The 16324-nt window shown below is 36.0% G+C and overlaps 1 protein-coding gene across 6 annotated transcripts in view; it reads right to left on the bottom strand.

Moving 5' to 3' along the window:
• Nucleotides 1-905: 905 nt before the first annotated feature.
• The window catches only part of LOC307185307 (thymosin beta-4-like), a 412489-nt gene continuing 397070 nt past the window's right edge, over nt 906-16324 (bottom strand). For 3 of the 6 annotated variants that reach the window (XR_013827953.1, XR_013827954.1, XR_013827955.1), the window contains 2 exons: nt 13644-13689; nt 1555-1666 (listed from right to left, as the gene is read on the bottom strand). Coding sequence is in view for 2 of the 6 variants with exons in the window: in XM_079919369.1 (XP_079775495.1) it covers nt 1386-1517 (132 nt within the window). In the remaining 4 variants the exon portion in view is untranslated. Of the gene's footprint in view, nt 1667-6389; nt 6487-13643; nt 13690-16324 lie in introns of all 6 variants that reach the window. The other 3 variants (XR_013827956.1, XM_079919369.1, XM_079919370.1) reach the window with 3 other exon arrangements.

Below are 16324 nucleotides of genomic sequence, written 5' to 3'. Positions count from 1 at the left end.
AAGTACAAGAATATGCATTCATTCATTCATTTATGTATTCATTCAACAAATATCTACTACATATCTCCTATGTGTGAAGGGTCTTACCAGGTGATAGATTCAGATGGAAAACAATATAGGCACAAGTTTTTTTCTACAGTTTTTTATGGCCTAGAATTGGCCCTGAAATCAAACAAAAAAATTACATAAAAATTACTCAATCACAAGGTGATAGTTGTTACATAGAAAAGTAGTAAGGTATATTCTGCCATAGACTAGGCATGAGGGGGGATGAAATAGTTTGGGGGCAGTACCTTGAGGTGATTTAGATATCTCTACCATTGAAAACGATTGCTTTGGGTCTTTCTTAATTTCTTCTGGCTCTTGTTTTTATGATCTTGTTTTCCCTACCTAAAAATTCATTCACCTTGACATTTCTACCCCCAGTGTGTTGAAGGATCTCCAAGTCCTAGGAGTCGGGGGAAAAAAAGTAAACATTGATCTGTGGTTCGTTCCCAATACAGTGGGGAAGCAGTTAAGTAAGCATAAACAGGTACACTTCCATGGCCGTTTAAACCCACCCCTCTCAAATGTTAATCTGTACAGCTGTCGATTATACCCTATCACACCTCCAGCTGAGGAACTGCAACACAGTTTTAACCATCCATATGGCAAACAGCATGGAAAACTGAAAAAGAATATGACAACTTAGGGTTCTAGCTTACTCCTAATGTTGTGCACATAATAAATTATAGCCTATCTACATGACCTTATTTTTCATATTTTCGTGGCCCATTCCTTTTATCACCGTGGGTGTGATTAGTATCCAGAGCTTCTGGTCATGTCAGTGGATACTCTGGATTCATTTGAAACCCGTGACAAAACTATGGCTTTGTCTATCTGAGACAGATAAGAACTAACCCTCATTTAAAGAAAATTGTAATTGATGTATTCAATGCCATTCTTCTGAGAAATCAGTTGTCTTTTTTTTTTTAGGTTTTAAAACTTTTTATTTGCATATTAAAAAAATTGTACATTCCAGTAATTAAAATCATTAGAACAACAACAACAAAAAAATGGCACTCTGATTAAACTGCATTTTACAGCCCGCAGGACACCTTGGACCAACTTGCTCTTTACTCTAGATTTCACTGTCGTCCCACCCAGCCTCCTCCTTCACCAACATGCAAGTTCTTTTCCTTCCCTGCCAGCCAGACAGGCGGATGGGAGGCAGGCGCGGGCTTCGTTGTCAGTAGTTCTCCATTCTTTGATGTGAAAAGGGGCAGCACAGTCATTTAAACTTGATCCGACCTCTTTGCATCTTACAAAGTTAAACAGCTGAAAGAAGTAAAATAAGAAGGCAATGCTCGTGGAATGTACAGTGCATATTGGCGGCGCACGCCTCATTACGACTCGCCTGCTTGCTTCTCCTGTTCAATCGTTTCTTGTGAAGGCAGTGGATTTTTCTCTTTCGTTTCTGTTTTCTTCAGTTTCGACTTATCGGATTTCTCAATCTCAGCCATAGGCTTGTCAGACATGGCTGCCCAGGAAGCGGAGCGAGTTACGAGCGAACGAGGTCCGACCTGCGCAGTGGTCGCCGCCGAGTCCAGTTGTCTTAATTACATAGTACAGACTGGTCACTTCTGAGGAATTTGGTGAGGGCAGGAGACGTTCTGAATGTGTTGTTCTGGATGGGTTCAGAGTAAACATTTAGATTATTTATGTATCCTGGCTGGATGAACCTACCCTCCCCAGGTTTATGTTTCTCCGTGGGTGTTCCTTTTGACTCAGAGGTCACAGTGTATGAGGGAGAGTGCAAAAACAGCCTGGGTGTTTGGGGACCATTTTGAAGTGAACAAATCAGGGGTATGAAAATCTCTTCTCCATTTGAGAAATTTCTAAAATGTTCGATGCAATAATCTTTCTATTGTTTATCAAGTCCTCCCACTTTCCCTGTCATGCATTCTAGTGGTTGCTGCTACTGACACTGCTGACATCGGCAAAGTTTGCCATTGACATCCAACAGCTTCCCTTTAATTTCTATATTTTCTGTACATCAGAGCATGCACTCTCATGATAATGCTAAGCGTATTGTTTCATTATTTTTAGGCACTTCGTAGGGCTTACAATTTTTTTTAAAGCCAAAGCTATTTGTTACTGCTATCACGTCATCTTTTTCTTCCAAGTAAACCACAAATTCTTTTCACCAATGGCAAAATGAGCCCTTTCATAGATTTCTCTGGGTCTTTTATCTTAGTCTTCTTATAAACACAGAGATGAACCAAATGTCAAATTCTGTATCAGTATGCTATGGTCGGAAGAGCACCAAATTGGATTTGAATCCTAGCTTTGCTTTCCAATGACCTCGAGCATGTGAAAGTCAAGCAAGGAATTACATATAAAGAAATATCTGGTCATACAGAGATCTACCTCTAAATCTCTAAAATCTGTAATTCTATGATTATTTTAGAAGCATATGTAACATAATTTCTAAGACATTCTCCAAAGAAATCAACAATGTACTTGATATTTGTGTGTCAATATTTATTTCAAAATCAAAATATCAATGTCCCCCTTTATCGAGGCAATGAAACTAGTCAGATCAGAATTTGAAAGCTTTATCCTTCATCCACCTGTTAAATAAAATTTCTGAGTAGCAGATCCCTCAATTTGAAAACAAGGGGATATTGTCTTTCCTCTATGATTTTTGTGAGAATTAAACAAGTTAATGTATGTGCAAATGCCTAGCATGAGATCTGACACATAGGGGTCAGAAAATAAATGATAACAATTCTTACTATTATTGACACAAAGCTTTGCTCTTTTTGAAGCTCATTTATATACATTATTTCATGCTAACAGATTAAGCCCAATGCTGCCCAGAAATTTCATGTAAAAATATATCCCAGGGTCAGTGACATTATAAAAATTCCCATCCTGAAATGAAGAGACTGTCAACCGATTTTATCTTGTAACAATAAACTTCTTCAATCTATGTTTCATTCATTCAAATATCTCCTTGACCCAATACCCTTGTAGCAAGTCTGTCATATTTTATTTATGCAGTCATTAACATGGCAAATATTTATCAAGTAGCAACTATGTACCTGGATCTTATTTTATCAGATGCTAGTTTCTTATATTGAGAAAGGACCGGGCAAAAATTAAAACATTGCTATTGAATAGCAATGTACATAGTGGTGAGCTTATTAAAAAAAATGGGAAGGGGCTTAAGTAATTAATTTTTGAGATGAATTTATTAATGTTCATTAACTGTAATAATAGTACATTTCCACAGTGCAGTAAGGTTGACAAGGGTCTTTTTCTAAAACATGCCCTGGGCCCACCCATTTTGCCCAAACCTAATAAAATCACCAACATTCAAGCCATCTTTATTCCTAGCCAAGACTCTTAATAACAGGCCCCTAACTGGTCCCTGTTTTCGCTCTTTGCATCCTAATAGCCATTTTCTACTAGTAGTTAAATTATTCTTTAAAGTGAAAATCAGATCAGTTTGCTTCCTGGTTCCAATATCTTCCCCATATATCCTTCCAACACTGTATCGAAGAGCTGCTACCTGCCCTAGTCAACCATGCTCAACTCAAGCCACAGCAAACTTTGGCCATTGCTGGAGCAGGTGGATCTGGCTCTTGCCTCAGGAACTTCACGCTTACTCTTTATTGTGTCTGAAAGATGTTTTCGTCTCATCTTCTTTTTGTTTTTTTTTAATAAATTTATTTATTTATTTTTGGCTGCATTGGTCTTCATTGCTGCATGAGGGCTTTCTCTAGTTGCAGCGAGCAGGGGCTACTCTTCATAGCGGTGCGCGGGCTTCTCACTGCGGTGGCTTCTCGTTGCAGAGCACAGGCTCTAGGCTCACGGGCTTCAGCAGTTGCAGCTCACGGGATCAGTAGTCGTGGCTTGCGGGCTCTAGAGCGCAGGCTCAATAGTTGTGGCGCACGGGCTTAGCTCCTCCATGGTATGTGGGATCTTCCCGGACCAGGGCTCGAACCCGTGTCCCCAGCATTAGCAGGCGGATTCTTAACCACTGCACCACCAGGGAAGTCCCGCCTCTCATCTTGAGTCTGTTTCCTTTTCATTAATTGGATCTAACCCTTCCTGAGCACTCATTCAGAAACTGCACTCTCTCTCTAGTATAGCTATCACACCATAGTGTCACTGCTTTTGTTTTTGTTTTCCCCAGCTCTTTATCATTACTTACGGAAATGCTGTCTATTTGTGTATTCATGTAGAATCTAAATTTTCCACCAGAATGTAAGCTCATGAAAGAAGAGATCATGCTTTCTCATTGACATAGCCCTGTTACACAAGGAAACCAGCCACAGCGAGGCTATATTACTTAAGCAAGTAGAGTATTATAAGTAGTATCTAGGATGACTATCAGCTTTTGTGTTTTATTACAATTCATGGCTGGAGAATTTGCGCATATTAAAAACTCTGCCCCAGGCTTCCCTGGTGGCGCAGTGGTTGAGAGTCCGCCTGCCGATGCAGGGGACACGGGTTCATGCCCCGGTCCGGGAAGATCCCACATGCCGCGGAGCGGCTGGGCCCATGAGCCATGGCCGCTGAGCCTGCGCATCCGGAGCCTGTGCTCCGCAACGGGAGAAACTCTGCCCCTTGTCTCAAAAAGTCTGAATCTAGGTCTTAAAACAAGATATTATTTCATCAATAGTAATAATCTAGGAGTTATTCTGCAAGACAACAATAATACTGTTATGTAATAAGACTGAATATGATTGTGTGCCAAAATAATCAGAAACAGTAAGTGCTCTGATTTTGCATAGATAGTTTAAACAAACATGTTACAAGAAGAGTTGTGGTTTTTTCTTCCTTTTTACGGTAAATACTATCTGTTGTTCTTTGAGCTCATGTTGCTTGACTCTGTGATTATTTGATTTTTTCTGTTTATTTAACTAAATGTCATACCCAGGCTTTCCTAAAATTGCTATATTTCATGTATTTCTTTTTAAATTAAAGTTATTTCAAATCAACTCTCTCTTGACCATTTTAAAATATGTTCTAAAACCTCTTGAAATAAATGGAGATACAACACTAGTATTTCAAAATCTGCACTGTGGTCAGGGGAGCAGGGCATCTCAAGTGGCTATCTCTCTGGGAAAATCTTCACTTTTAGGGAAACTCAAGGAAAATAGTTTAGATGGCCTGTTATCATATTTTTTCATAGGATTGCAATTTATAATTAAAAATTATTGTGAAGATTCAATTAATCCTAAAATTTATTTAAAACTTTTTCATAAATTCTATCTACAACTCCTTTCCTTCTTCCATCTCCTCTATGCAAACAAAACCATCAAATCACCCTCTAATGGGCTCAGCCCCTGTTTTAAAAATATGTTGAGAGGGCTTACATCCTCAGGAAGACGATCCGAATGAAAAAATCCAGACAGCTCTCTTCCTGATATATATCTAATCTACAGCTAGATCTAGATAGATAGATAGATACCTTCTTACAGTAATTATTCTTCTTGTGGACCTCTAGTCTGTCTTTCACCATTCCTGGTTCCATTTGAGCCTACAAATTTTACCTCCCCCAAAAATGTTACCCTTGTTTAGCAAGATAAAGAATGTAATATATCATATAGAAGGTGCCAACTACTGCTGTTTCCAAAGTGATATACAATGTAGGGAATTTTTTTCCCTGTAAAAGAACAAATAGTAAATATTATAGGTTTTACAGGCCATTATCTGTCTCACCTACTCAGCTTTGGCATTGTAATGTGAAAGCAGCCATAGATAATACACAAAAAAATGGGTTTAGCTGTATTCCACACACTCCATAATGAAATTATTTCAAATATGTCTCATGAATTTCATAGCATCTAGATATAGAAAAACAACTTGTCTTGAAAATAGAATGATGACACTGGAAGAAATTTAGACCTTATCAGATAGTTTTATCTCTATGAACTCCCTATATTTGTCATTTACTGACAGAATAGACAATAAAACTAAAGACAATTAATTTGAATAAAATAACTTGTAAGTCTGTTTTAGTAGAGGCTTCTAAAATTTTGAACCTAAATAAATATATATCCAAAAACATCTATCAAATATATACACTCATTCCCCTACCCCCTTCCCCTCTGGCAATCACCTGTTTGCTCTCTGTATCTGTGAGTCTGTTTCTGTTTTGTTAAGTTTGTTCATTTATTTTGTGTCTTAGATTTCACATTTAAGTGAAATCATACAGTATTTGTCTTTGTATAACTGATTTCACTTAGCATAATACCCTTTATGTTCATTCATGCTGTTGCAAATGACAAGACTTCATTCTTTTTAGTGGCTAATATCCCATTGTGTGTATATTATATACCCAATATTCTAGTCAGTCTTTTCCATTAATTATTTTATTTAATCGTTACAACTACCTTCTGTGGAAGATGCTATTGTCTCATTTTTCATGTCCAGAGTGACAGAGCTAGTAAGTTTCTCAGTCATATGACTCCACAACTAATCGATTGCAGCCTAGGAATAAGACACATATAAGGTTGTACTCAGTGTCAAATCAAATTGCATAAATATTTTTGTAACTAAAAAAGGCAGGAAGAGAATATTGGATGTGATCATTCAGACCAAAATTTAAGTTAAATTAGCATAAAATCAATGGAAGAATAAAATGGAAGAAAATATTTTAAAGAGAGAAAACAGCAATTAGTGAATTAGAAAACTGAATATGTTTTTAAATGCCTAGTGCTAAATTTTTAGATTAAGGAAAGAAAATAGTTACAGTTCTAGTAATTCTGGGGAAACCAAGAAGAAAAAACACAAATTTAGTAAAAATGGATATGACTCCTGGAACTAATAAGCGATTCTAGCAAAGTGGCAGGATACAAGGTTAATATTCAAAACACAATCACATTTTTACATATCAGCCATAAACAAGTAGAATTTTAAACTTAAACCACAATACCATCTATTTTAGCACCTCAAAACATGAAATGCTCAAGTGCAAATCAAACAGAATATGTATAAGATCTATATAAGGAAAACTACAAAAATATGACAAATAGAATCAAAGAACTAAATAAATGGAGAGATGTTACGTATGAATGAATAGAAATACTCAATATTGTGAAAATGTCAGTTCTTCTCAAACTGTTGTATAGATTCAATGCAATTTCAATCACAATACCAACCAGTTACTCTGTGAATATCAATAAACTGATTCTAAAGTTTACACGGAGAAACAAAAGATCTACGACAGACAACACGATATTATAGGAGAACAATGTTGGAGGACTGACACAACCTGACTTCAACACTTATTATAAAACTACACTAACCAAAACACTGTATACTAGTGAAAGAATAAACAAGTAAATAAATATAACAGAGTAGAGTGCCTAGAGTTAGATAGACTTGTATAAATATAGTCAACTGCTCTTTGACAAAGAAGCAAAGGCAATAGAATGCAGAAAAGATAGCCCTTTCAACAAATGGTGCTGGAACAACTGGACATCTGCCAGTAAACAAACTAATCTAGACACAAACCTTCCCCCCACACAAAAAATTAACTCAAAATAGATCATAGGCCTAAAGGTAAAGTGCAAAAATATAAAACTCCTAGAAGATAACATAGGAGCAAATCTAGATATTTGGGGATATTGCAATGCTCTTTACAAGATCAAAGACACAGTCAATGAAAGAAATAATTGATAAGTTGGACCTTATTCAGATGAAAAATTTCTGCTCTATGAAGGACTCTCAAAAGATTGAGACAAGTCACAGACTGGGAGAAAATATTTGCAAGTATGTCGTATATCTGATAAAAGACTGTTATCCAAGAGATACAAAGAACTCTTAAAATCAACAATAAGAAAATGAAAAACCTAACTAAAAACTGGGCAAAAGACCTGAACAGATATCTCACCAAAGAAGGTATAGATATGGCAAATAAGCCTATGAAAATATGTTCAACATCATATGTCTTTAGGGAATTGATAGTAATTAATTAAAAATTAAAACAACAATGAGATATCACTACAAACCTACTAGAGGTGGCCAAAATTCAGAACATTAACAATCCAAACGCTGAGGAGGATGTGGAACTCTCATACATTGCTGGTGGGAATGCAAAGTGGTACAGCAACTTTAGAAGACAGTCTGGCAGTTTCTTACAAGATTAAACATACTCTTACCATATGATCCAGCAATCATACTCCTTGACATTTTTACCCAAAGGAGCTGAAAACTTATGTCCATACAAAAATCTCCACAGGAATGTTTATAGCAGCTTTATTCATAATTGCCAGAATTTGGAAACAATTAAGATGTCCTTCAGTAAGTGAGTGGATAAACTGTGATATGTCCAGACAATGGAATATTACTTAGTATTAAAAAGAACTGAGCTATCAAGGCATGAAAAGACATAAAGGAAACTTAAATGCATATTACTAAGTGAAAGAAACCAATCTGAAAAGCCTGCATACTGTATGACTCCAACTGTATGACATTCTAGGAAGAGCAAAACTCTTTACTCTCAGTAAAAAATTCAGTGGTTGCAGGAGCTAGAGGAGAGATAAAAAAAATGAATAGAAGAATTTTTAGGGTATCAAATTATTCTGTGGGATACTATAACGGTGAACACATGTCATTATTCATTTGTCAGAACCCGTAAAATGCGTAACACCAAGAATGAGCCCTAATATAAACTACAGGCTTTGGATGATAATAACGTGTCAGTGTAGGTTCTTCAGTTGTAACAAATGCACCACTCTAGTTAGGGATATTGATATGCATGTGCGGGGTCAGGGAGTATGTGGGAACTCTACAGTTTCTCCTCAATTTTGCTATGAATCTAAAACTACTTTAAAAATAGAGTATTTATGGGGCTTCCCTGGTGGCGCAGTGGTTGAGAGTCCGCCTGCTGATGCAGGGCACACAGGTTCGTGCCCTGGTCCGGGAAGATCCCACATGCCGCGGAGCGGCTGGGTCCATGAGCCATGGCCTCCGGAGCCTGTGCTCCGCAACGGGAGAGGCCACAACAGTGAGAGGCCCACGTACCGCAAAAAAAAAAAAAAAAAGAGTATTTATGAGTTAAAAAAAGAATATGACAATACGGAAAATATTATAATTTTATATATTTATAAAATCCATTATTTCTAAGGTACATGTAACAAAATTTATCCAGGAAGAAAAAATAGAAGAACTTACTGGAAAAATACATGATGGTAATTTGAACAAATTATTAAAGAATTATTTGATATTAATATTCAAAACTCGAGAGGTCCACAAGATTTTTTCTCAGTTTTTTCAAACCTTAAAGAACAGCCAGTTCCTATATGGTAGTTACCATGTAAAAAAAAGGAATAAAGTCACACCAAAATAATAAAAGTGTACATCGACAGAGGGTAGCTTATAAGAAATTATTTTCTTCTTTCTAAAAGTTTAGTGTTTTATTAAATGTATATGCAATTAATGCACATAATTACAAATTTAGGTAAAGAAATTTTCTGAAATTAAAATGTATAAATAGAAACATTTAATTTATAGTCTATAGCCTAAAGATAAAAAATCAAATTTAAAAATAGGGCATAAATTTCTGTTACAAAAAAAGTTTAATGAGAATTTGATATTAGCCTAAAAGGAAGTAGAGAATTAAAACAAGTATCCAAACAATATACTCAGAAGGCTAATGAATATGTGATGAAAATACTCATGTAAAATCATGTACATTATCAGTAACATCCACTTTTTTCATGGATAGATTGCGATCTGTGAGGGCATGTATCCCTCAGAACTGTATCTCCAATAAATATATAACCATAGAGATTTCAATATTTGGTGTAATATATTCTCCTTATTATTTTTCTCATTATTTTCATAGCTATTGTCCTATGTTTATTTTCAATAAAATCTAATTGTGTTTTGAGATTGCACTGAGATTTGAGATGAATTTTGTGTGAATTTAAATGTTTACTACATTGAATCTTCCAGTACAAAAGTATTCAATTACTTAAAACTTCATTTATGTTCCTCAATAGAATTTTAAAAATTTATCTTTATATAAATCATGCATATCTCTTAAGTCTATTCCTAGGCAGTTTATCTTTTTATTATAATTGTATGTGGAAACTGTCCTCCTATTGTGATTCTTATCTGGTTATTATTTTTATAGATAAAATATATTAATGTTTTATATAGGAATTATTGAACTATCTAAATAAATTTCCTTCATTTTATAATATTTTCTGTATTTCTGTTCATTTGTCATGTTTTTACAGTGTATAGAAATACAAAATATATTAATTTTGCCTCTTCCTTTGACATATTTATACCAGTATCATTTAAAAAAATTATATTAAGGGGGAAATATTTATACCACAAAATACAGAACAAGAGCCCATAAAATAGAAGTTATAGATCATAAGGCACTAACTGTAAGTGGTATAAACAGTTTTGAAATTAAAATGAGTATTACCACAACTTGAAAGGTCATTATGTTAAGAAAACGTAATTTTCCATAAGAAATACTCGAAGCTACGTAATTGCAAACGTATTTTACTGCTGCAAAACAACAGTGAAATGAGGTATTAAAATCTGTAAATTTCACTAGTTTTGATGCTGGCCATAGTCAGCAATATGTTTCCCTACTTATATATGCAGACCATAACAGACACAACTTAATGTTTCCACATGGTTTCTTCAAATTGTTGTATTCATGATTTGTTGTAATTAGTATTTAGGTCTGCTTAGTAAGTCCAAACGTTGCAGGCATTTAGGCAGATTTCTCCCTGCAAATTCTGTAGCTGTCAGGGCTACACCAAATCCTGCTTTGTTCCCTTTGGTCTATATTCTCTCCCTTCCTCCTGTTGGTTTCCCTGACATCATATCTCTTACAGAATTATTTACACCCTAGTACCTGACTCTTGGTAGACATATTTTGATGTCTTCACTCCATTCCCATTTCTTTTGTTCAAAAATGAGTGATATTTGTGAGCAAGTGAATTCTGGTTGCTTTCACTGACAAATAGACCTAAGCTCTGGGATTGAGGAGCAAGCCTTGGGTGTTAGTGAACATTCCTAAATTACAGTATTTTGTATCCCAGTAGTTGGTTCTTCTAGCCCACAGCCCCCTCTTTCAGGGGGTTTGAAAATGTAAGGGGTGATTTTTGTTCTCACAATAAGGAGTTACTGGCTTTTATTGGGCATGGCCAGAAATGCCAAATATCTTGCAATACAAATTATAAATTGCCTCTCTAAACCAAAACCAAACCAAATAAACAAGTAAAAATTATATGAGACAGCCTACATCCTTAAAGCTGCCTCACCACCAAGGAAACAGCAGACATTTGTTCAAGATATAATTCTCGCTTCTCAGGCTAGCACCCTGAACTTCTTCCAGACACATACTACTAGGACTGTAACTTTCTGTCTCCTTTCCATTTAAGCATAGCTATATGGTTTGTTTTGGCCATTGTAATGTGAAAGGAAGTGAGATGTGTCACCTGTAAGTAGAAGTGTTAAAAATCAGTGCACAGTTCTCCAAGTTTTCTTTTTCCAGTCTCCAAGCTGATAAAGCTTGTGTCAAGATAAAGCTCTCACATCCTGGGTCCCTGAGAAAGCACATGAATAGCTCCCCTGCCAAGCCATACTGTGCCTATAGCATGAACACAGTAAAACATTTATGGCATTAATTCACTAAGATTTTAAGGTTGCTTGTTACTACATCAGAGCCTAGCCTATCCTGGCTGATACTAGACAATACTGGACGATAGGAGTGAGATTGTCTCTATGTACCTCTTATAGACCATACTGTATCCACCCAAAATTCATAGATTGAAATCCTAACCCCAGTGTGACTGTATCTGGAGATGGGCCTTTAGAAAGGTAAAGTGAAATGAGGTCATAATGGTGGGGCCCTAATCCAATAGGACTGGTGTCCTTGTAAATAGAAAAGACGCCTGGGGAATGAAAACAAAGAGGAAAGGCCATGTAAAAAGTAAAAAAAAAAGGAAAAATAGGAAAAGCCAAGGAAAGAGGTGTCAGGAGGAGAAACCACATCTGGCAACAATCTTGGATTTGCAACCACTAGAATTGTGAGAAAATCAGTATCTGTTTGTGAAGCCATTCAGCCTGTGGTATTTTGTTATGACAGCCCTAACAAATACAGTTCCAGTTCCACCATCTTCACAATGTTTTTTTCAATTTTTTAAACTACAGACTCAGCTACCACAGATAAGCCTTATCCTGATCTTGTCCTAGACTGTCACTCTGGCCTCCTGCTTGCATGGGAAATGTGCTTTACAGTTTCACTTAAAATGTAGTGAGTCCTCCAACCTGGCTTTGAATCCCAGTTCTCTGATGCATCTGTGTTTTAATTCTAGCTGTATCTTAAACTTTCTGTGAGAGCTTGGATAAATACATTTATTTCTCTGTACCTCAGTTTTCTCATCTTCAAAGTAAAGATATCTGTATCTATCTCATAGTATTGCAGAGAGGAAAAAATGTGATAATGAAAAATAAAACACAGGGTTGATGTTTCTTTACAGTGAACACATAAAAGAATATTAATTTTCATTATTGTAATCTCTAGTTTGGAATGTCCTCCACCATTGTTTTCCTGAATCACAAAATATCTTGAGAAATTGGTCAGGACTGGGGTGAAGCAAGTGAGGGACTTGAAGGACCCTGAGAGGGAGCTTCTTAAATATTGCACCTCAGTGGCCTCACTTGCCTTCTCTCTACTCTCATCCTAGCCCCAATAAACCTGATAAACCTTTTAAACTTTGTGTCTCACTTACCAAGTTTCTTTTCCATTATCAGCCATTAGAGCAAGTGGAATTCCTGAGCTTAGGGTCCTACTCAGGTGTATGGGCATTTTCAGAATACTAGTTCCAACACTGCCTCTGTCAGCAATGTGGTAGCAAGATTCCCATATATCTTATACTCAATCCCATTCAATTTATAAGGTAGCCTTAGACATTTTCAGTCACCTGAACAATGATGATAACAAATTAAAGTTCAGGGAGAAATTTACTCCAAAATCAAAGAACTTGTAAGTACACTTAGAAATGCTTGAAAGAGACACAGCATGCAGGGTTTTGTAGCGAAATGCTACCAAATACTTTATTTGAATTTTATAACAAGGAAATAAAGGCCGAGATGTGTTCCTTTTCGACTGAAGGAAATAGCTTCTATCAGCTAGAAGATCAGCTCCAATAACTTCGGGGATCGATTTGGCTTTATTAGGTCTGTTGCTATTGTGATGGGCTAAGAAGTTTCTTTTGAAGAAAAGTAATTACTGTACCAGAGCCCCTAGCCAAAGAAATGTAATTGTGTTTTAAAAAATCATTTGCTCAGCACAATTTAGGCTCTCTGTGTCTTTCTGTAAGCTGGATCAATAACTAGCAGATATATAGATCTCCATGATGGCTAGAACTTAAATCCTCTCACATTTTCTAGTGATACTACCATGAAAGAAAAACCACTGTGTGAAACATACTTACCAAAAGCTAAATTAGTACTTTATCACATTCACAACGTAGTCACTATTATATCATTGGAGTGTTAAGCAGAAGAAAGAATATTTGTTGAACACATACTTTTGTCCAGGCACTGCAATATGTGATATATTTGATTTATATGATTTGAATTATATGATTCTTACTGTTACCACATACCTGTGGGTGGATAATGTCTGAATCATCCTCATTATGATACACGAAACTAAAAGGAAAAGAAAAGAAATCTGAACCATTGTAGAACAATTATCCAGCTATATTTAGTGAATGTTTTTAAAAAATGATGTTTGCCTCAAATCCCTATAATATATTCCTTACAGCTATATACGTACATATAGACCTCTATGTAGATGTATGTTAAACTGTGTATGTTTTGAACATGTTCAGTTTTCTTAAGTAACGCTTTTATCTTTCTAAAGCCCCTTTGAACAACTCTGCCTTCCTGTTATGGAAAGACGTTGAAACCAGATAGATGCACTCAAAACCATGACCGTGAAATTCTCATGCCCAGAGTGGGCAACATCTTTTACTGAGAGACACTTGAAGAGTCTTATTTCTGACAATTTCTTTCCAGAAGGGTTGCTTCCTAAAGTGACGGCCACATGACACAATTCTTTCTAAAATTTTATAAGAAGTACAAACATTTTCTCAGTGTTGGAAGGGCTATGCTGGTTTGGAGTACTGAATTTCCTTTCAACCAACTCAGTGAAACCCTCAAGCAAGAACCTTTATTTAAAACAATTAATGCAAAACAAATTCAGCTTAACATAATCTGAAGAAGACTGAAGTCTCGTAATTCTGAAATGGGGAATACAAATTAAAAGTAAAATTATACCTGTTTTAATGTCGTGCTGTGGCAGGCCTTGATTTGAGAAAAAAAAATCCATCTGGCATTAGTAATAAAGATGTGCACTTTCCGAGTTGTGTGGGTATATTGTTTCTTTCATATTTTTACAGTGAGGGCTAACTTTTAGTGCTATGGAACTAAACAACCTATTTTATTTTTAAAGAGATCAGTCTTATTGATTCCATAAGTCTTCATTAAAGAATGAATGAATAAGTGTTGAGCATCTCCTCTGAGACAATGTGATAAGTCCTATGCCAGAGAGAAATGAGATGTGCAAGCAGGAGAGCACTTTCATCCAACCCGCAAGTTAGGCAAAGCTCCCCAGAGAATAGGGACCAGGGTCAAATTTTGAAAACAGGCAGCAATTACCAGGATGAAGAATAGGAGGAAGGACTTCGCAGGCAGAATGAGAGGTGAATGCAGATCACATTAGTGAAGTCTGATTATGATGCATTTCCATCTAAATCCTGTGCTTTCTCAGATGTCTCATGACCATCTCTCATCCACAGCCCCACCCATGTGCACTTCCATCTGGATTCCCCATCTCAGGCAAAAGCATCATGAGTACCTATTCCTACATTCCAGAAAGGATGAGCTAAACTCAACTCTTCCCTTTCCTTTAACTACAATCTTAAAGGAAGCGCCAAACGTTCTCTATTCCATCTGCTAGGTGCTTATTTAAGCTTATACTTCTTCTTCATCTCCAGTAATATTTACTTATTTAAATGGCCTTTTCTTTTTAATCTGGACAATAGCCAGTTTTTATTGGATAATTGTCTACCTTTTAAATTCAGCAATTGTTGGCAGTTATGATAAGATATGTGCAAAGTGTTGGGGCTATAATGATGAGTATGACACTGCCACAGACTCCAGTGGGACCATACCTAGTGGAAGAGATAGAAACATAAAGAGAGAATTTTAATACAAGGTATGTTAAAGATACACACAAAAAGTGTATGAGGATCAGAGGGGAAGGCTGGAAAGCCTTCCAGGTGGATTAAAATCCTGCAGTGAGACTTCAGAATGAGAAGGAAACACCACAGAGAAACTATTCCAGAGAAAATAGAATTAGCAAAGGCATGGATATAAGATACAACGAGCTGTATTCAATGTTGCTGAAACTTAACATTTTGGGAGTAGGAAATGATGAGCGGTAAAGGTACAAAGGAAAGCAGAGGCCAAGTCATGCAGAATCTTGTGTGCCATGTTAAAAAAAAACAACAAAAACATTAATAATATGTTACTAAATTCCTATTTTACTCCCATATATGAATATACACTTATGTATTTCATCATAATAACTGTATTTTGAAAGATATATCATTTCAATTGTACAGACTTAAAAACTAAGCCTCTGATGAAAGGTAAGTTTCAATGGATTCTGATGCACTCCAAATATGATCTACAACTACATTATCGCTCTTTCTCATTTCTGCCTCTTCCTGAAGCCTCTTTAATTTATTAGCAAATACTTCTGCTTGTAATTTAAGTTACACTGATTCACCAAAGGAGTATATTATTCTCCTGGCTTTCGATGGTTCACCTTTGCCTTTTGTAGAAGGTTCAAACTTCTTAATGTGGTTTTCATGGTTGTTCATTTTTTCCCTTTCCTTCATCTCAATCTCTCTACACCCATCCTAAATTCTAGGTGTACCTAATTTCTTGAATTTCCCTGAACTTGTTTCTATATCATTGCCTGTGTTGTTTCACCTTGTTCAAATGCCTTCCTCTACTTTATTCTTTCCTTCATCTCTAGAAAATACATATTTACTCCCCAGCATCCAGAAGGAAGCAAAATCCCATGTTAATTTCCTTCACAAAGATATATCCTCAAAAAATGGGGATTCACTTTCAAAAAATTGACTGTGAAGACATTGAAATATGTGATATTTAACCAAAGATCATATAAGAAATATAACCTTCCATAAAGCCATTAAGATAACTGTATGAGGGTATATAATAGACAGATATATTTTCCTTTAACTGGTCCAGT

Source organism: Stenella coeruleoalba (genome assembly GCF_951394435.1).
Source record: "Stenella coeruleoalba genome assembly, chromosome: 4".
Lineage (NCBI taxonomy): Eukaryota > Metazoa > Chordata > Mammalia > Artiodactyla > Delphinidae > Stenella > Stenella coeruleoalba.
The sequence above is the reverse complement of the archived record's forward strand: the minus strand, read 5'-3'. Positions and strand labels throughout refer to the sequence as shown.